Raw genomic sequence first — 22,520 nt, 5'->3', positions numbered from 1 at the left:
ATTGAGGACAGTTAGTTTTCGTCTTAGGTCAGTTTTTGCCCAAATAGGTAAGATATTCTCCCCGGGTGTGTGGGAATCTAGTCTATGTCTCAGGAAGTCACATGGAAAAGGGGTCTGGGGTGTGGCTTATCAGTGGAGACAGAACAGAGATGGGACAAAGGCAAAAAAACAAATGTCCACTTTCCTCTCAGGCAGGACCATGGGGTGAGTATTGGCCAGGTGGAAGAAGATGAAGGCCCCAGGGAGTTTTGCAATTAAGAAGTTTTGTTAACCAATGCCTAGAATTGGGACTCGTCAGGTCAGAGGGCTCCTGGGAGTTGTTTTTATACGTCTATGCTGACCTACATCTACTCTCCTAGGCTGCATTGCTGGAAGCGCATTTACTGGACCAACGAATCGGAAAGGCTTTAAAGGCTTTTGATGGTGTCCGGATGGAGGCTCTACTCTTGAGCATGGCTCTGCCACCTCCTCCGATGGGACCTATTTCGAATTGGAAACGGGACAAAGTCAACTGCTGAGAAAGAGAGATGGGACAAAAGAGAGATCAGAGAGGCTGAGGTCAGCCACCAGGCAAGTAGCAAAAGAGGTGTTATGAGTTAAATAGAAAGAATGGAAGACCCCCTCCACGCCCACCCAGGTTAGCAAACCATGTTTATGACTTGTATTCAAATATCATCTACTGACTCGCTCACCTTTAAATTTCCCCGATCACAGTGCCTGGCTCACAGGAGGCGCTTCATTAATACTCACGGAACACCTGAGGGTCAACTACATCCTAAGCACTTTCAGATCCCTCATCCTGTTATCTATCCCTTGCAATATTCCAGCAACACAATTATAACCGCATTATTCACAGGAAGTCGCCAGGACGGCTCCGTGTCTTAACGTGTCCAGATGGTCTCCCTGTACTCCTTGCGCCTCTGGCATCGAGTCTGGCCTCAAAACAGTTACAAAGACGGAGAACGTGAAACAGCCACACGCTGCGTGGCGACGTCAGCTAAAGTAATTTGAAAGCCCCGGAATAAGAAGCAACCGCGTTCCCCGTCGCGTCAGCTGGGCAGAACTGCTCTGAGGGAAAGGCCCTCCTCTAACCTGGCTTTGAGATGCTACGTTTTCTGCGCCACCTCACTCATTCGTGTTTGTCTTCTGCTACCCCGCGGCTCACCCACAAGTGCAGGCTGACTGTGTCTTCAGATTCACAGGCCCTTGGGCTGAGGTGCCTCCAGGAGAAAGCTCCAGACCTGCCCTCACAAAGCGCAGGGTGCAGATGCGCTTGACCCTCCCCAGGTGCCCGCAGCTGAGCCGTCCCCTCCCCTTGGGACCGCGGGCCAGGGGTGCTCCAGCTCAGTACTAGTGGATGACACCCCTCACTGTTCTGAAGCAAAAAGGGGGAGAATATGAGGGGCAGAAATTGCAAAGAGAAAAAAAAAAATCATCTTTTCTACAGGTCTGAGGCCATCATGTGGGAGGCCGGTGCTTGGCTATTACAAACCAGACAGCTAACTGGTTCTGGCTCTGATATATAGATTTACAGCTCTGAATTGAACCTGTGTTAAACCATGCATCTAGGGGTGATTAGCAAAGGCATCTGTTCCTATTTGCAGAGATGCCGGGCAAGAGTGCTGTTTGTTGGATTTGATTTAATGCAAAAAATATTCTTTGCTCTCCCTCTGTGTACACTGTTCTGTGACGGAAGGGGAAGAAGGTGACAAATGAAGCTGCGTCTGCCCTCAGGGAGCTCCAGTCTGGAGGAGGCAGAAATGGATACCTGTAACGCTGATCCAACGCATGCCAGGAAGAATGCTGTGATTGAGGCGGGAACAAAACGCTGGTGCAAGAGAGCCAGTTAATTCCGACTGGGAGACCTGGGGGACCTTAAGGGAAATGCATGGTTTCCTGACGTCTGTTACTGGGGGAGCAGACTCCCACAGGGTGGTCCACCTCTCTCACCCACCCCTGCGCGTACACAGTGCAGGCTCGCCCCAGCTCCTTCGTTCAGCCCCCCAAAGGCCACATGCATGCCTCAGGGCATTGACATTTGCTACATGCTCTGCTCAGAAGGAGCTATCCTAGCACCACCTGCGTCACTTCTCTTAGCAAAGCCGAGACTTAAGAGGATGACAAATTACTTTACGACCTCTCCTTTCCAGATCTCAGACCAGGTCTGTTCTCCTTAGGTCATGTTCTCAAAGCTCTCTGAATTTACCTGTGGGATGCACCCCTCTTGCACTCCTCTAATATCTGTTCTCCTTACTAAGCCACAGGAAGACAAGGGCTCGCCCATCTTCTTGTAAATCTCCAGCCTTCAGCTCACTGCCGCTATTAGCTAAGCACGCGGTGAGGGCATGAATGAAAGCTGAGGCCACTTTCTACCCTGCTAACTCGGAACAAGTACATCAAATGCACAAAAGATTTGTGAACTTGAGGAAGCACATTATTTCATTAATGTTCCAGGAACTGCAGTAACGACAGTTATAAATTTAAAAGATTTAAAAATTGTTATCGGAGACAGCAGACTAGTATAAAAATGACCCTAGTTAATGAACCAAAGTTTTTCTTGCTTTATAGGCCTTTGCCCAAATTCTCCAGTGAGTAAAACCTGGATTTCAATCGAGATATCTAACAATTAGTGTACCATTATAAGCCACTGACAGCGATACTGGAAGATTCTGAACTAGATTTGCATGTGAAGGTATATAAAGTGGAAATGTCAATACATTTCCAACAACGTTGCTACGTTCAACATAGGTTATTTGATTTGGCTGTTGAGAAACTAACAAAAGGCCAGTGTGTCAGGGGCCTGGCTTCTTTCACTTCTGAATCCCACGGAACCAGAACAATGTGTAAAATCTCAGAAAGTGAGTCAAGCATAATGGTATGCTCTGGAACCAGACACCTGGAGGTGGCCTCCCTGCCCCAACATACTACAACCATGGGCATGTTTCTAACATTCCCATGACTCAGTTTCATCATCTGTGAAACGGGGATAATAAGAGTACTTATGTCATAGGGCTGCTATGAGCATTTGATGAGTTAAGATGCCTAAAGCACTTAGTATCTCCCAGAGATAAGCACTTAATGACTGTTAGCTTAAAAAAATTGGTTTTCTGGATGAAAACATTTTTCATTTATTCTTTGCTTGTAAGAAATGATTATTATATTTGCCCACTAGACCTATCAAAATAAAGACACAAGACTACTAATCAAATTCACTGGCTATTAGAAGATCTCTCCCGGGCTTCCCTGGTGGCGCAGTGGCTAAGAATCCGCCTACCAATGCAGGGGACGTGGGTTCGAGCCCTGGTCTGGGAAGATCCCGCATGCCGCGGAGCAACTAAGCCCGTGCGCCACAACTACAGAGCCTGCGTTCTAGAGCCCACGAGCCACAGCTACTCAGCCCATGAGCCACAACTACTGAACCCGTGCGCCTAAAGCCTGTGCTCCGTGACAAGAGAAGTCACGGCAATGAGAAGCCTGCGCGCACCGCAACGAAGAGTAGCCCCCGCTCGTTGCAACTAGAGAAAGCCCGCGCCCAGCAACGAAGACCAAACACAGCCAAAAATAAATTTAAAAATATATATATATTAAAAAAATAAATTAAATAAAAGATCTCTCCTCTTGTTTTTAATTTGAAGAAATTGTGGAGGGAGAAAGAGTAGCTTACACTCATCCTGGTGAGCCCGGGAGAGAAGTTTGTGTGTGTGTGTGTGTGTGTGTGTGTGTGTGTGTGTGTGTGTGTGTGTTGTAGTTGTATGTAGGGCTTGCATTAACACTGTCCTGATTTGAACAGAGAGGCAGGTGTGGGAACAGGGAGGCAGGAGGTGATGAGGTGACGCTGGAGAAGTTCAAGCAGAACTGAGATTGGAGGTTACAAGCCCTGCATCCTCAGCAGTCCCTGGCACCCAGGTGTCAATGGAAAACCAGACGGACGTTCTCCGAGGAACAGCCCCGCCAAGGAATCCTGGAGAGCTGACCCGAAGGGCAAGACCACGGGACAGGAACGTGACAGCTGTGGCTGAAGTCGGCAGATGTGCTCTGAGAGTGGGGTCCACAGACAGTGCGCTGGCGAGCCGTTGATGCCGGCACGGTGCAGAAGCAGCTTGGCGTAGGGTTGAGAGCATGGGGCCTAGACTCCGGGCAAGTTCTTCAGCTCTCTGGGCCTCAGTCTCCACACCCATGAAATGGGTATGACAACGAGAGTCTCAGGGTTGGCAGCAGGAGTGAACAACGGAATGTATGTAAGCCTCTTGGACACTGCCTGGCCCAAAGCAAGTCCTTTCAGATGTCTGCATTGGCTTCTGGATGTTTGTTTAATCATAAAGAGGATGAAGGAGCAGGTCCAGGAGTGTTGGACACACAGAACTTCTGACAGAATGGCCAGTCTTGCCTTTGATAAAAGCTCATTACATATTTGCTATTATTGATGGAACACTTGCTAAGAGAAGACATCTCTTTGAATTTGCAAGGAAAAAGGAGGTGCGAAGTTCAGAATCTCAACCTCTAGTTCCCCAGTGATCTGGGGAGGAATCAGCCTGCTCAGCCTCAGCTTTCTTATCTGCATGGGGGTGAGAACGAGACCCTCTTCACTGGGTTGTCCAGCTTTTAGGCGGGAGAGAGTATGTGGAGTGTGGAAGGGCTTCATGAGCTTAAAAACAACTGTGCAAATGTCCACTAACGCAGCTTCCCTGCTGTTGTTATTTCCAGTTCTGTGAAGGATCTAGGTGGTGGGTTGCATGTGTCTGGCAGAACCGTCGCCGGCAGTCTCTGACCGTAGGAAGGACGGTTTTCCTGAGCAGCACGGGGGCTCCAAGGCTTGGAAGGTCCACCCTTTGCCGTGTCTGCCAATGCCTTCCCGCTGCACTTCCCGTGAACAGCCTCCCTGCCTTGCCTGCGCGACTGGCCCCAGTCTCACGTCGCCCGCCGTCTCTCAGGCTGCTCCAGCCACACTGGACAGCTCCTCAAGCAAGACATGCTCTTCCTAGCCTCCGTGTCTTCACACGGACCCTCTGCAGACTCCCGCGTCTCACTGGCGTGGGCTGAATTTTGCCTCCCCAAAAAAGGTCTGTTGGAGTCCTAACTGGCAGTGTCTCAGAACACGACCTTCTTTGGAAACAGAGGTGACCAAGCTAAAATGAGGTTGCAGGGTGGGCTCCAATCCAATATGACTAGCATTCTTATCAAAAGGGGAAAATTACGCACAGACACGCACACCGGGAGAAGGCCATGTGAAGGTGAGGGCAGACGGGTGATGCATCTACAAGCCTATGAGAGCCACAGGTTGACAGCAAACCACTGGAAACCTAAGCAACGGGCATGCGCAGATGCTTCCTCAGAAGGAACCACCCTGTGGATACTTTGATCTTGGATTTCCGGCCTCCAGAACTGTGAGAAAATTAATGCTGTTCAAGCCACACTGTTGTTCAGTGTGTTGTTCAATGCTGTTCAAGTGTGTGATATTTTGTTACAGCCGTCCTAGGACACTAGCACAGTCACCGTAAATGTCACCTCCTCGGTGAGTGTCACCGCGTGTGCGCACAACGTGTCCATGTACGGTGATCCCATCTTGTCACTAGGGACCATATGCAGCTATTTGCTTTGCTGGTCAGTTGTCTCCACTTTAGACCATAACTTCCTGAGGTCAGGGACCATGTGTGTTAGGCTGGGATGTCGTGCTCACCACACTGTATCCCAGCCTAACACAGTCCCTGGCAAAGAGGAATCACGGAATACACTTCTGATGGATGGGCTGGTGAATCAGTGAATGAATGAATGAATGCACTTTGGAAGGCAACAGTATAATGTTCCAATATGCAATAGGTCCATTCAGTTAAGACGGGCTGAAGAAGATACTTCTCATAAATTCCTGTCTTCTCAGATCTGGGCAGGTCGACAGCAAAATAAAATGCTTCCTACACTGGGAAAACTGATATTCAGCCTGTAACTAAAACAGATTTTAGTTTGGAAACAAATGAATATATTAAAATCAATTCTGGATTATTTTGTTTAATCCCACTTAGAAAAATGAACCCACACAGAACTCTGGGGCTGTGGAATATTTTCTTTCTTGTTTTTAAGTTCGCAGGAAAAGTCGACTCTGTCTCCACTCTAATGATTCCTTTAGGTATTATTTATTAACATTGAGTTTTCCTTCTTTGTTTTTTTCTTTTTTTTCTTTTTTTTACTTGACTGGTAGGGAAGTAGATTTAGGGCTCTCTGCAGTTATGCAGACTCATTTATTCACTTCTGGAAAGGAATTTAACTCCAACCCTCTCGGCTCTCTGCACTACAGAAAAATGATAAATCTTAGGGTCCCTCATGACTTTGTGCTACAGTAGGGCCTCGGTTTTTCACCGGCAGCAGTATTTTGTGCCACAGAGAGGCTGGCCTGGGATCTGCGATCAGGCTTGAGCAGCCTCCCTCGGCTCTAAAGCCAGAGGGTTGGATGAGGTTCTTTCTAAAGCCCCTTTCAGCAACATCACTCTCTAGCTTGTCGATGGCCTCTGTGGCTTATTGTCAAACATTTATAATTCATTCACTCATTTGCACATTATTTGGTTATGTTCCAAAGCTGGGTGCTGGGGCCAGAGCAGGGAACAAAAGAGACAAAGTTCCTTTTTGGCGTGGAGGTTACATTCTAATTTGGGGAGACTGAGAATAAGCAAATAAATAACTTAATTGTATGGTACATTAGAAGGTGAATATTATATATTATTAGAACAAAATAAGTGCAAACTAGGATGTGTACATATTAGAAAAGAATAGAATACGTAACAGAATATCACACAATGACATAAGATGGTGTACATGCAACACTTTATATAATATGGAACTGCAATAATATTTAATAGTATATTAGGAGCTGAGACACAACAGGTGGTAAAAAAGGATTTACTGCATGAATAATAATTTCATCTCTAGTTAAACTGTTCATGTTGTCCCTGTGCTGAGTCCTAGAGGCAGTGCTGAGAAGGACCTGTCCCTCAATATCAAAGCATCTAAACGATGTTGGGGGACACCGGATGATGACACGACTAAAAGGCAACGTCATGAGGCTGAGCTGGGGGACGCCTAGCGTGTGGGGGCACAAGGAGGGAGAAGCAGCAACGTGCCTGCGGGATGCACAGCTGCGGGATTTATGCAAAGACTACACTGGCGTTTCTCCAGGCACGAAAGAAGAGAAAGGCGTTCCAGGGAGAAGGGAAGAGAACGCGCAGCGGCACGGAGGCACGCCGAAGTCGGCCATGCTGGCGGGATGACGAGTGCTTCAGGGCGGTCTGCGATGGAGGTACGTTGTGACCAAGTGGACCGTGTTTATTTTTATTTATTTATTTATTTATTTGCGATACGCGGGCCTCTCACTGTTGCAGCCTCTCCCGTTGCGGAGCACAGGCTCCGGACGCGCAGGCTCAGCGGCCACGGCTCACGGGCCCAGCTGCTCCGCGGCACGTGGGATCTTCCCGGACCGGGGCACGAACCCGCGTCCCCTGCATCGGCAGGCGGACTCTCAACCACTGCGCCACCAGGGAAGCCCTGGACCGTGTTTAAAACCATCCACGCGCAAGACCCGGTGCTCTTGGGTCTAACACCGTTCAGCACAGAATGGTTTCCAGGCGCACCGCAGGCTTGGACATTGCATTTTCCGACATCTCCTTTGGGCTGCTCTCGGCTTTCTATGTGTGAGCTCTTGAGTCCGCATTCTGCAAGCTGCATTACAAGGTGTAGTGATGTTACATTTATAGAGTTAAAAACGAGATGCTGTACAGCTGTGTGGCTGTTGCTCTTGGTGTGAGGATACTGTCTTTCAGCAGAAGCAGGCGCCCGAAGTCTTCAGAGGCCCCCGTGCGATGGAGCGGCTCAGAGGTGAGGCTCCGCCCGCGGCAGTAAAAAACTGCTTTCATTGTCGCTGAGTTGCTGCTGACCCTCTGAGCGTAACCAGACGGTCAGCCAAGGCACAGAATCTGCACAGAGGTTCACACACGGACGATGGGGATCAAAGCATCATGAGTATAACTACGAAAGAGTGATTAATGCAATAAATCATCTGGCTGTCTGGTCTACCTCTACAAGAGGCTTGAAGAACCAGCCACAGGGTAGATGACAGTTTTTCACTTTAACAAATCCAGATGTTTTGACATCACAAACGCAGTGTATAAGCGACATGGGCATTTTCGACCATGCAAGATGACTCACCCTGCTGTCTTTGAACAATGAAATCTGGGAAAGCACACACTACCTTCTTCCTTAGCGGGAAGAATCTTGTTTGGATGATGGCTTCTATTTATAGAGCACCACTTACATTTGAACAAATGTTTCCCTTCACTCTCGTTGAGTCGAGAAATCCAGCTGTAGACCTGCTGTTTCAAGTACCTCTGAAATTTGAACACTAGGAGATTTAGTTGATGATTTCATGTTTTTCTACAACCTTGGTGCAGGAGAAGAAAGCAATGAACTCACCCCTTCCGAGTGAAGATAAATGGGGAACATGGGTGTTGGCTGTTCTGCAGCCAACCCTTCTTCAATTATATGATGTGAAGCTGGGAATGCAATTTGCAATAGATGGCTCTTGGAGTCCTTGGACAAGATGTTGGTCTGGACAAAGATGGACCAGGAAGTGATGTAATCTGGAGGGATGTGGCCACTTGCACAGTTGGGAACTGGTGGTATCCATGCACTGAAATCACACTGCTCTATTCTCTCCAAATATTCCCTTTCTGTACATATTGGGATACCTCCATCCACCACCCAAAGCACGGGATAAAGATCCCAATAGTGTATGTTTGGACTCCACCCTCCAGGAAAGTCACTTGTGTCAGATAATTGAAATGGCTTCGATCTTCTAAGAAGTATGTGGTTGGTTTTCTGGATTAATCTCTACTGAGCAAGCAGCATACATAATTATGTGGTCAGTGTTTAGACACAGGCACCTCTGAATTTAAAGGGCTCTCCTAAGGGAAATAAACTCTTATGGAGAGTTTCATTTAAAGCACTCAAATATATTGCATGGAATCCTGGAGGAGTGGACTTCAGTTAGACCTCTGGCACACACAGGTACATTTACAAGCTTTACACCTGGGGCCATCAAACTACCAAAAACAAATGAAAAGATCCAAAAGAGTTCAGAAAACTCCAAATTCTCATGTCAACTCAAGAGCGAAGGAACGGGAAAGCAAAGTCTGCCTCTAATGATGCAGTTCAATTCCCTTGGGGTTAGAGTCATTTCTTGATTATCAATATCAAGGAGGAGACACAAAATTTTTAATCTTTTTACTATAATGAGTTGATTTTGAAGTAAATGGTATGAGAGGGGGTGGGTACTGTTAAAACATTTAATTATATTTCTTCACTCCATGTTTTTAATGAAAATATTGTGATGTTTTGTGCTACAGTGAATTCCATACACACAATATCTACTGCTTTTCCCTAGTAATCCAGGTTAAAAAGCTACTCCATATTTTTCTTTGTTTATGGTAAGTGGGGCAAGCTTCTTCTAGACCATCCCTCAAATCTAGGATAGCTCAAGAATACAGACGTCACACAGAACCCCCCCACCTATTTGAAAGCACTACAGAGCTTTGAAGACAGCCGTAACTTGAGAATCCAGGATCCTGATGAGAAGGGAAGTTTACTGAAGTGAAGCCAATACTTTATGGAACTTTTACCCTGAACGCAGTTTCTAAACTGTAAAGGCACAGGGACAAAAGGCTAAGAATCCTAGAAGAAAGTGCTAAGAAACCAGGAAGCTGAGCAGAGCTTTCAGCAGTCCCATGGGGGTGACAAGACCACTGAAATTCAGGGTGTCCAAGGCGGAGGGCCTTGTAAAAGCACCCGTCTTTCAGCTGGGGCCCCAGAAAGGCTGTGCTCAGGGGTAAGGGAAACCACGAGAGCCCTCATGGGAGACTGAAACTCAGCGATGAACTAATTCAGTCCTAGACGGATTTAAAGTCATCCTTTTCTACTCTTATTGGTTTACAGAAAGCAAAAATGATAAAGTTAAGGAATAAAACAAATGTTAGCCTGACATCATCTTGCATCAGATATTTCATTAAGAGGAACAAGTAAATTTCTGATGTAAGAAATAAAATAGTTCCTTGATTGATAAACTTACTAAGGAAGAGAAGCGAGTCATAATGAACACATAGGTAAAGATTTCAATTTCTTGTGATTTACCTGCAACAGCAACATCAATAAAGACAATATAAAACTCTTAATATGCCTCAAAACAAGGATGTGGGTGACATGAATAACAAGTGTCATCAATTTAAAGATTAGTCTTTAGACAAGAACACTTGAAATTGCAGAGCTCATATATATGTATATATACATACATATATAAAAAATATATATATGACAGAAACTTGATAGAGATTTCCTTAAATTTGACCACAATTCTCAAAATTTACATGACTTTTCCAACAATGAAATAATGTGGTAAAGGTGAAAAAATGTTTCTAAACTCTCAATAATACAGAGCAAATTTCTATCAACTCCGCTACAGGAAAGACTAGTCTTTTTGCTCTCTTTCTTTAGAAAATGGTTCTGCATAATTATTATATAAAGAAGAGACCACAGAGCTTTCAGTCAAACATGTAAGAGAAAAAGTATTATAGGGCGAATTAGGCAGTTAATTAAGAAAATATTTTTATTATGAAAGCTCATAGTCGAAAGAAAAATAAGACTCCTAAAGCATTAAGGTCCTTGAAGACTTTTAGGAATTGGAGACTGGACCCCAGCACCCCCTTGATAACTTAATGCAATTATCTGCTGGTGGCTCAGTTTCAGCTTGCCGGCTTCCAGCTCACACCATTTATCTTTTCATCTCTTTATGAAAATCAGAGCATTTACCCATCTCTCATCTTCCAGGAAGACAGGGCCTTTTAAGATTTATGCCATTTTTATTACATGTATTGTAATGTTATAGCTTGAACACTGAAACATTTACTTTAGAAAGAATTCATCAAATAGCCAAAAAAAAAAAAATCCTGTTATTCAGTCTTCATTACCAATTGCCATTTTAATTAAAATCTGAAAATCAACTGACTGAATAAATGAATGAAAACTCATTTAAAAACCTTATAATCATTTGCAAACACATTCTTTTAAAATTAATAGCAAGTCTGTTAATCCTCATGGCCTGGGGTTTACATGAAAACGAGTTATTCAGTCAGTATGTGTTGAGCATCGGCTATGCTGTTAGTACAAATCACGTGTCTTTTCTTCAAAAAAAAAAAAGCAACTTTAGAGAGAGAAATGGACAAGTCATTTTGCTCTACATGGGACTGAGATTCTCAACTATAATCCAAACTCTGGGGGTTTGGAAAGTTTAACTAGATTTCCTAAAATCATTTCCAAATACCTAATCTAGAACAGTCACAACTAACATGTAAACATAAACTAACAGTTAAAGCCACATGCGAAAGCTATTAGGAAAACTCACGGAAGACTCTCCATAGGGAGACTAGTGTTTCTAACCCAAATTTTCATGAAAATCAATGACTAAAAATTGATTTCATGTGTCAGTAACAATTTAAAGTGTTTGGTTCATCGTATCCCGTGACACTGTTCTCCAGTTAAAATCGTCTTCAGGAAACATTCGGCAGAGAGTGAATTACTGAGTGCCAACTGGGAATGCAACAGAGAGTAAGAGAGGTGTGGGCTTTGCTTCTCAGCAAGCTTACAGTCAGTGTGAATAAACACAAGGGGGACAAACGATCTTAGTTGGCGCTAAGAATGTGCTGTTTCAAATACCCTTTAAAATATCTCCTTCCTTAGTAACAACCCCTATATTACCAAGGGCTGCAACCTGCCAACTAAAGATAGCTGGAGTTTTTCTCAGTCTCCCTCACAGATCGGGAAGGCTAAGGAGTTGTAAGTCATTTGACTTTCTGGGGAATGTCTTTAAAGGATGTTTACTTAGGTGGCAGGTCCTCCTCTGCCCTTCTCATTTCCTGCTTCTTTCTACCTGTTACATGGACATGATGGCTGGCACTGCAGTGACCCCATTGTACCATGAGGCAGCTTTGGGGAAGGCAGGGAAGAGAGATAAGAGGAATACGGTAAACTGACAATATCACGGTCTCACCGTACTGGCCTGGGATTGTCTGCCTACGGACTTCTATGTGAGAGAAGCTATACCTCTAACTCATTTAACAGAGCATTATTTCCTGTCTGTTATTTGTGGCCAACTGAAACTCCTCTTTTAAACAGATCAAAAACTGCACCTCTCTGGAGATGGAAGACCATGTAAAACAGTATTTTTTAAAAAGATAAGAACCATATACTTCTATGAATTTCCTAAGAAATGTCCTAATATATGGAGAAACTTACATAAGACAACATCTTCTCAGACAGGTTTCTAGATACCTTCAAGCCCAAATGACCACCATTTCCATTCTGGGATGACTGAACCTTGACCTTCATCTCTGAAGATTATTTCACCTTTAAGATCACAGGGTCCATGTCTCCTCTCTCCTCCTAGTTCATCCTGTTTGACCACTTCCACACCCAAGACCGCTACCTTTGGGCTGAGTCCTTATCAGTCCTCTTTTTCCGCCTAACAGGTTCCTCTTAGCCTTCTTTGCTTTCGCCCACAGTGGTGAGCTTTACAGATTCTGCCACCTCTCCTCTAGAATTACTTCTCCCCTGGAACTTGAGGGTCTTAAGCACGTATTTTGAAGTGCTTGAGCAGGTTCATAGATCGCTTTCAAGGAAAACAGCAGCCTTTCAACATGGAGGGGAGCTGGCCCTTCAGAGAAGAACGTCAGTCGGCCTTTTGAATTTCAGAAACATCGTCACCATCGTATCGCCGTCCTGCTCACCGCAGCCGTCTTGCTCAGCACCTTCCTCGCCGCTGCCTGTGTCCCACTGTCCCCGTCCTCACCGTCCTCGCCGCCGCCTTCTAAGTCACCACCGCATCCCCATCGCCGACACGCCGGAGAGCACGAGGGGACAAGCACTAGCGCTCCTCGCCGTTCAGCTCATTCGACATCCACAAGAACCCGGTGAGGTGGGCTTTATGATCCGCCCCATGAACAGGTGACTAAACGAGACTGTAGATGGTGAACGTGCCCAGATCCCGTGGCTGGCAGGTGTGATGTGAATCCAGTTCTGGTCCAGAGCCCCGCCCTTCACATCGCTGTTACACTGCCTCTAGCGTGCTGGTGTCCAAAATGTACGAATCAATGACAAAGAACATCAGCCACCCTGGAACATGTTAGAAATTTTAACTGTGAATTTGATTTATCCAGCATTGGCAAAGACTCCGATGGGATACCTAATATCTAAGAGAGAGAATCTGATGTACTTGCTAGCTACCCATTTTTCTCGTTTTGTTACTCGTATCTCCGTATGAGTCGTGACATCAGCTCTGCCCTGAGGGAATCTCAAGCTCATTGTCCAATGTCCATTAAAAAAAAAAAAATTATTTATTTATTTATTTTTGGCTGTGTTGGGTCTTCACTGCTGCACGTGGGCTTCCTCTAGTTGTGGTGAGCAGGGGCTACTCTTCGTTGCGGTGCGTGGGCTTCTCATTGCGGTGGCTTCTCTTGTTGCGGAGCACGGGCTCTAGGCACACAGGCTTCTTCAGTAGTTGTGGCTCGCGCGCTCTAGAGCACAAGCTCAGTAGTTGTGGCGCACGGGCTGAGTTGCTCCGCGGCATGTGGGATCATCCCGGACCAGGGCTCGAACCCATGTCCCCTGCAGTGGCAGGTGGATTCTCAACCACTGCACCACCAGGGAAGCCCCCAATGTCCATTTGAAGAGAGTTTTGTGCTTTTGCCAATATTCACAGATGAATACACTTTCCATTATACTACTTAAGGTCTCTCTTTTTAAGATCTATGTTAAAATTTTTCCTTGAATTCAATGGTATTAATAACAACGACAACAAAAGCCTCTCACTCACAGTATTTAGTCCATAACTAGGTACACAATTCTTAGCCTAGTTTAGGCTCCACTGAAATAACTAATTAATCTCACCCATTTGGTAACGTTAATAGGTTTTCTTATTTTAGATTGGGGTTATCCAATTTCTATTTTCATTACTATGTCTATATTGAATATTACACCGTGCCTTGAGTTATTCTTTTGAAAGAGGTTTGCCAGAAATTCTGCAGAGAAACCAATATCTCCCAGTGAATATCCCATGGATAGCAGCTCGATGAGCCATGGTGAGATGGACCAGGAAAAATTATTCCCAGGCCAAATAAGTCTGAGAAACCCTACAGACCATACCTACCCCTCTTAGAGAAACACGAAGCCTTTCAAAGGTACCCAGAAGGCCTACAGTAAAAGAAATCTTCCACACCATTCATCTCAGTGTTCTTCAAATCTGTCTGACCCTGAAATCTCTCCCCACCCCCTGCCCTGTAAATGATAATAACCTGTGGAACTAATTTCTTGGAACACAGTTTGAGAAACGTGGGAGTAATAAGCAACCTGTATTAGCGGTTATGGAAACAGTGTCGTGGGAGCAAGAGAATAGGCCGTATCAGCTTCGTGGACTTTGTTGTTTTGAGGTTAGAGTCCCGAGTGTCCAAGATACCACTGGGACAGGGGGAGACTTCCACCTCCTGAATGAGTCCTGTAGGGCTGCTAATGTGGAGAGGTCACTGCGGAGCCAGGGGGCTGAGAAGGGCCACCTGGGGTAGCCCTGAGGCGCTTGCGAGAGGGGTGGGCAACTGCATATCCAGACACGGATCTTTTCTCTGAACGCCCGGGAGGGTGGAAAATATCAACGGCTGCCTTGGAAGCAAAGCACTGGCAGCTGAGAGCACGGTAAACAGGGAGCTGTGCTCACATCCCACTTCTGTCACTTACTCTGCCTATAACCCTGCAGATCCAGATTCTCTGAGCTTAAAATAAGCACTCTCGTCGGGTAGAAAATGTGGCTCACGAATCGAACCTCACACAGTCAGATGAGGCAGTGGATCGGGGGTGGAGAGCCCGTGGTGGTGGTGGACGTCCAGGAGAGGTCTGGCAAACGACGGGGCTGTCGCTACTGAGGCTACGCTCCTGCTCAGTAAGAGGGGCGTCACCCCCTTGGCTCCGGTCCTGGCCCCCAAAGAAACCATGACCGTAGCGCTTTTCCGTCAGGTGCACAGTGCCAGTGACTTCCTAGCCTGGATACAAATTCAGCAGCTGGATGAAATCTTGCATACTCAGCCTGTCCCCAAACATTTCTCCAGTGGAAAAAATGGGAAACAGCAAGCGCGATCCACCATCATAAAAGCCCAGGAGCTGCGAATAAGTAACGGCTCTCCCAGACAAGCTAACTTGGCTGTTATTCGTAAGCTCCCGGGCCACCCTGTTATGGCCAAGAAAATCTGCTTTACCTCCCTGATGCTTTTCCATCTGGCCTCTCAATCTGTACTTGCTGAAAAAAATAGTTATTGTTATGCTAAAATCACAATAGGACTCACACAATTCAGCACTAAATCACACCAATAAAACTATGAAAATGGCACTTTGGCATTAAAAGTTGTCTTCTTATGGACTTTAACAAGATTCAATGCTTTTGTTTTCATAATGCTCTGGTATTTTCAGCTTAAAAAAAAAAAAAAAAAAGATAAAAATGTAAAACAGTATTCCAGCAAGACACCACCTTCTCTCCACAAAGGAGGGTTTTGATGTCCCAAACAGGGAGGTGGCTAGGGCCGTGGTGCACGGAATTAACAGTGATCAGCAATCACGGCCGTGACCACAAGGCTGGCGCTCAACAGGGGTTTACCTCTTTCTTGGTGAATTTAGGCGAGTGATCGTTTTTGTCATCGATCATGATTGTCGCTGTGGCCGTGCCTGTTAATCCAACATCCAGTCCAGCCATGTCTTGAGCCTCAATGATCAATTCATACTTGGGATTTTCCAGAGTCTACAAAGCAAAAGCACAACCGAGGATGACATTTAGATCTGGGTTATCACTGTGGACAGGGAACATACACGTTGCTCGGGCTGACGCCGTGCGCCCCCCTCCACCTAGGGCAGGCGCCTTTCAGAGCACTCTTACCTGTTGTGCATCAATGTGTCTTCGCAATCTCTCCAAGGCAAGACAGTCGCTATTCATACACTAGAGTTGGCTGTGGGGGTGGGAACTTAGTATCATTTCCCTCAAGCAATATCATTTACCACCAAAATTCCTTGATATTATTTTAAGGGTTGCATAAAATATAATCATGTGCATAATTTACAATTGATTTCATCATCTTCAATTATTAGGACTTGAGGTTATTTCTAGTCTTCTTAAAATTTTGACCATTTTAAATAACACTGCAATGAACATCTTTTTTCAGGAAGCTCTCAATGTATTCTGACTTAAAAAAAAAAAGATAGATTCCAGGAAGTGGAATTATTAGGCTAAAGAGTATGAACATTTTAAGAGTCTTTACTGATATTTCAACATTGCTTTCAAGAAGATCTTAACCGACTTTCATATCATCCCTATCAGGATGTTTAGTTTATGACCCCAGGCACGGCTTGTCGTTAAAGAACAGCTGACCTTGCCCCATGAAGCACATTGGGGGGTGAGCGTGATTCTATAACGGCTGTCGAACAAGGATGTAAATTTCTCATAGCACTTGCCCTTCTCCAACTTGCAGTGAAGGTAGCTGTGGACACACACCCCAGGGCAGCTTCAAGCGCTAACTCTAGTGGATATGTGCTGCCCTGCCTTCCCAAGTGTACATCCCATCCTCCTCTGGTACTGATGCTACAGGTCCTTTGCGGGTATCATCCCTTCCACACTCTTAGTACATGTGGAGCTCAGGTCGGGTTGACTCTATCCCTGGACTAGGGATGGTCATGTAGCTCAGGCTTGTACAATCAGGGCCTCCCATTCCCATTGCCATTTGATGGGCACATAACCCAAGTTAGGCCACCTGGGATTGAAACTCAGTTCCAGGACATATTTCTTTAGAACTTGTAGGCAAAAGAACTCCTCTTTCTGTTGGACTTGAAGGTGGTAGGAACAAAATCTGGAGCTGGTGGTGACCATTTGCAACCACACAGAGAAAGGCAGACTGAGAAAGAAGACAACACAGAACTGAGAGGTAGGGATGGAGTTCTTTTAACCTAATTTGAGCTCTTTAATAGTCATTCTTGAAGCCAGAATTTACCCCTCAGATTTGTCAGTTCTATGAGCTAATAACTTTCTCCTTTCCTTAAGACATTTAATTGAGATGTTCTGTGAGAAACCACACGGGAATACTGACTAATATTGCAACGAATGCTATGATCAATTATCTGGTTATTTGCAAGAAAGTGTAAGAGCGATTGTATCACACTAGGGTATCACAATAGGCTCTGCACAATAGTATTCCAAAAACTTCATGAATACATTGCTTTTCCTTTTAAAAGTTTCCCCCCTGCAGAAATATATTTTTTTGACCAGAGAGTTATTATAATTTTTTCTTTCATTAGTTCATGCATTCCTTTAGTTGGAAGTTATTGAACATCTAGTCTAAATATGGTGCTGGGGTTATAGGGATGGGAAAAGGCACCTTTTCTTTAAGGGGTTCCGAGATGTTTACGGTGGACAACGGGCATGCTCACATATAACTGTAACAAAAAAGAGTCGGAGCTAAGCAGAGGTACATACAAATTCTTTCGCTGGCACAAAGCAAGGACACGTTGGCTTAACTCTCCTGTAGTTTAACAAATTTTATAAATAATTTAAAAAAATGAACCAGCCAATTCCTGTCTCCTCATATAAATAAAACTTTATGACTGCAATGGGAACTCGATTGATTAACCTAGTGGAAAATCAATTAGACTATGAACTAGATATATTGCAAGGTTTGAGATGAGATGTTCCAAAGTCTCAATTTTCTGCCAAACTTAAGGCTACCAAAGAATATGTTTGTATTGTCAGAGAATATCCAATTATTGTAAGGAAAATAGAAACGATCCAGTCATTTCTAAAGTGGAAAGTGAGCATTCCTCTCTATCCACCCCCAACCCTATCTCCAAGAGGTAAATGTTGTTAGTAGCCCGGTGTCTCCCTCCTTTGTCCTACACATCACACACACACACACACACACACACACACACACAGAGACATTTTAGATACACATATATTTAAACAAATGATAGCATTCACACTGCTGTACAATCTCTCTTACCATATCACGTTCACCTCTGCTTATAGATCTGTCTATTCATTTCAACAGCTGTACAACAGTCCACTGTATGGATCCAGCATAATTTATTCAATCGTTCCCTATTGGATGGTCATTTGTTTGAGTTGTTTCCAGATTTCCACTTTGAAAAGCAACTCGAAGATAAGAAGTCCACTGGCCTATGAGTATTTGGGGATTTTTCTATAATAAACATAACTGCTTTCACAATGACAAAAGTAATAAAAACCAAGCAGCCCATGATAAAAGCACCTCCTCTGAAATGTGGAAGACTTAGAGAAAATTGCATGTGTATAAGCCCCCTTGCTCTTACACACCTGGAAAACCTGCCACTCACCTCTGACCTGCCTCCTACTCCAGCTGAGCTTTTTCTAGGAAGTCTGCCCCTAAATCCCTCTTACTTGAAATACACGTACACATACGCATTTCTGCACCGCTCAGAGGTCACTCTGCTGGACGAGGCTCCTAGGCAGCCCACAGCTGCCCGTCGTCTGGGAAGAAACGCTGATGCAGAGGAATAGGCCCTGGTGGCCACGTGCACGTTTGTCTCCCTCACAATAGTTGAGTGAGTCAGAGTTAACTCCCTAACCCCAGGTGGGACAATCGGATTCTGGGAATATGAAATGTGAGGCCAGGCATCATGAAGACAGAACGTAGGGCAAACCCTCTTGCCTCTCCCATGCTGCTCCTGCGCCCAATAGAAGGATTTTACCTTCTTCTTCTTCTTTTTTTTTTTTTTTTAGATACATTTATTTACTTATTTATTTTTGGCTCTGTTGGGTCTTCGTTGCTGCCCGCCAGCTTTCTCTAGTTGCAGAGAGCGGGGGCTACTCTTTGTTGCGGTGGGCGTGCTTCTCATTGCGGTGGCTTCTCTTCTTGTGGAGCACGGGCTCTAGGCCTGCGGGCTTCAGTAGTTGTGGCACTTGGGCTCAGTAGCTGCGGCTCGCGGGCTCTAGAGCGCAGGCTCAGTAGTGGTGGCGCACGGGCCTAGTTGCTCCGCGGCACGTGGGATCCTCCCGGACCAGGGCTCCAACCCGTGTCCCCTGAATTGGCAGGCAGATTCTTAACCACTGCGCCACCAGGGAAGTCCAGGATTTTACCTTCTTGAATGTTCTGGGAGGACACTTACCACTCTGATGCTCTTCTCTGCCCATACAGGATGCACCCCGTCTGGGGAACGAGACCTTCAGCCATCCAGCTGTTCTGTCACTGGTGAGTGGACTGAACAGGGGGTAGGAGGCTCACTGCGCTCTAAAGGCCAAGCTGCACTCTCGTTGGCACCATCTGATTCTTGGGTTTACTTCTCTCAGTTGGTTCAAGTCTCAGAGGGGAGGTGGGTATGATCAACTCCAATAGAAAGAGCCTTTCCGGCTGAGTTACACTGAAGGCACCGCTCTAACCAGAAAGATGCAAGCTCTGCCTCTGAGATCTGGGCCTGTTCTGGCTCTTGACTTCAACTCTCCCCTGGATTCTGTAACACACCCGGTGTTTATTCAGGAGACTGTTTTTGGCACTGAAGTCAAGCCAGAATCAATTTAGCTTTCTTGCCATCAGAGGAAACCGCGGTGAGGACAGTGTTAGTTGTTTACCCAATCCTATTTCTTTTGACTGCAGGGCATACAGCTAAACTATAAGAGGAACTTGTGTGACCAATTCTGGCCGATGGAATGTGGGCAGAAGTGATGGACTGACCTGGCCCCTAAAACTACCACGTAATCCTCCGTGTTTTCTATTCCCGAAAAGGAAGAAGCCTGGATCTCCAAATGGCTATATGGCACAGAGACCCTTGGCTGACCTGCTTTAGACTGAGATGTGAACGAGAGACAAGCCGTTGTTCAGGTTTAAGGGAAGTTTATTACAGTGCCTAGCCTACCCCGACTAATTTGAAGGCTATGTTTCCTGTTTGGTCTTATTTTGAATGCCATTTACTATCTCCCTAAGTGGATGACAAAGTTTTCAAGGGCAAGGACCATGCCTTTGACCCCAACACCTAGCCAGCATGCAGCACGCAAGCTGGGTGACTTACTTTCATTATTGATAATGATGATATATTACTGTTTCCCTGAACTAAATTATATCTCAAAGGTCTCAGCATATCAGTGGCATTTCCAAACCAGAGCCATTTATTCTCAGGGAATGGCTTATCCTTTGGGGAACTCCAGCTCAAGGAGACAGGACTGTATTTTGACAAAGAGAAGCACTGAGTCAAAACTGGGAGAATGAAATTGACTGCTTTGATTTTATTTTAAGCTATCTGATCTGTAAGACACATATCTAAGAGTCAAGCTGCTCTCCTGGGTTGAATTCTGCAGCTATGCATTTCTACTGTATTTGCCATCTCTTCCTGGGTGTCTATTTGGTACCAGTTAATATTATATCCTAGAAACAAAAGGAAGATGGTGCATCTGCAAGAAAAAGCCTCGGGTGTATCTCCACAGACGTGGACTGGGTTCACTGATCACACTGATTTGAAAAGCAAACATTCCATCTTGAAAATAAAGAATCAAGCCATGTCACTAAATATGGCATGTAATCAATCACTGGACCCTTGACGTTTTACACAGCTACTGTGACTGCCGTACGAGTGAGCATTTATCACTGATAACAAGCATAATGGTAGCTGTGGGGGGAAATCAATGAATAAACGTTACATGGAGAAAGGTTCTGCCATTAACCCATGTGGTATCCCATCCTCCTCTTGCTTCATCCTGAACTGCCCTCCATACCTCTTTTCACACTTTGTCCAGACTGGATTTCCTTCTACTGTACCCCATTTTTTCTTACTTTTGACCTTTCCACCTCTACTTCCTCCTTTAGGTGAATTCCTGCTCACTTCTGATGGTCATCCTGCACTGCACTGAAGCTCCATGAAGGCAGGGGCCTTATTGCATAATGGGGTAGCCGACACTTAGGGAAGGACAATCAGCATTAGATCACTCACTGTTACCTTGGCTCCACCTCTTAGTAGCTGAGTGAACAAGTTACTTAAGTTCTCCCTGCCTCAGTCTCCTCACCTGTCCTATGGGGAGAATAATAATACTTCTAGGATAAGTGAGGATTAAAATAGGTAAGGTAAAGTGCCAAGCATGGAGCTTGGCATGTGTAGATGGCTGCTGTTATTATGTAGAAGAACCTTTGGAAAGTCTTCTAAGGATGTGGCAAGAAGCTAGGATGGCCTCCAGGGAAAGCCAGAAGGAAACGAATGCTGCCAGCAACCACTGAAGAGCCTGGAAGTGGATCCTTCCCCAGTCAAACCTTCTGATGAGACTGCAAATTCTGCACCAACACATAGACTGCAACTCTGTGACAGTCCAGCGAGCAGAGGAACACAGCTAAGCCATGCCCAGACTCCTGAACACATAAACTGTGAGATAGGAAATACCTCTTGTTTTAAGTTACTACATTTTGGAGTAATTTGTTATGCTGTAATAAATAATGAATACAGTTTTTCTCCAGCACTATCACAGTCTGTAATATTCTCAGTTATTGATTACTTGTTTATTGGCTATGTTGACCCTGACGACTTGAGCTCCATGAGGTCAGGGACCTGTCTTGTTTAAAGTTTCATCTCTCAGCTACTAATTCAGTGCCTGGCACATGGCTGTCATGCACTAATTAGTCACTTATAGATACATTTTTTATAAAATAATGAATTACAGAGAGTGATGTGCCTGTAAGTGTTTAACAGCACATGTGCCTGACTTGCAGCATTTGTCAATTTTGGTGGTTTAAATACTCTTCCCATGGCTGATTTCAAGCTACCAACATGATCTCATAGAGTACATAGTTGGAAAGTGAAATATACAATCCGTTATTATGAGCTGGTAAGAGTTGGCTCCAGCTTATAAACTGTGCTTTAAGGGTCAAGGAAATCTGTAAGAGTCTTTTTCAATAAATCCCTTTGTTGTCTAACACTGAAGGTGTTGTTAATGAGAAATATTAATATGAGATTTATGGGAAAGATGTAATGCAATTTGTTTATTGACTCATCAGCTTTGTTCGGATAGGCTGAGACTCCTTGTGATATGGCACCTGAACAGGGACCGCGTTTTTCTGCACCTGACACCCGCTCTATGAATACTGCAGGCAGACTGGTGAAAACATTGTCTGGAGCAGAACAAGTTGTTGTCTGTCTGGAGCTTGATTTATCCTCTCTGGCCACACAACACTGGGGAAAGGTAGTCCATAAATCCAGCAGGAACCGTGTACATCCCCTTGTAAAAGGTGCCCTTTTCCCACTGCAGACACTGAGTGACATTGCTCCATCTTCCTATGCAACACGGCAAGTCGGGTTTGACTTGTGCTTGTCTTTAGGCCTCCTTTTACTTTGCTGCTCAACGCTAATGTGAACGTTCATGTACTTGGCTGTCATCTGCTGTGTTTTCATTTCGGCTG

At 45.1% G+C, this 22,520-nt stretch overlaps 1 protein-coding gene across 2 annotated transcripts in view; it reads right to left on the bottom strand.

The window, feature by feature from the left end:
* Nucleotides 1-22,520, bottom strand: part of CDH13 (cadherin 13) — a 1,008,956-nt gene that overhangs the window by 137,631 nt on the left and 848,805 nt on the right. For both annotated transcript variants that reach the window (XM_059045502.2, XM_067020415.1), the window contains exon 8: nucleotides 15,725-15,865. In XM_059045502.2, the coding sequence (XP_058901485.1) occupies nucleotides 15,725-15,865 (141 nt within the window). The remainder of the gene's footprint in view (nucleotides 1-15,724; nucleotides 15,866-22,520) is intronic.

Source organism: Kogia breviceps, chromosome 18, assembly GCF_026419965.1.
Source record: "Kogia breviceps isolate mKogBre1 chromosome 18, mKogBre1 haplotype 1, whole genome shotgun sequence".
Lineage (NCBI taxonomy): Eukaryota > Metazoa > Chordata > Mammalia > Artiodactyla > Physeteridae > Kogia > Kogia breviceps.
This window is presented reverse-complemented; position numbering and strand designations above follow the sequence as displayed.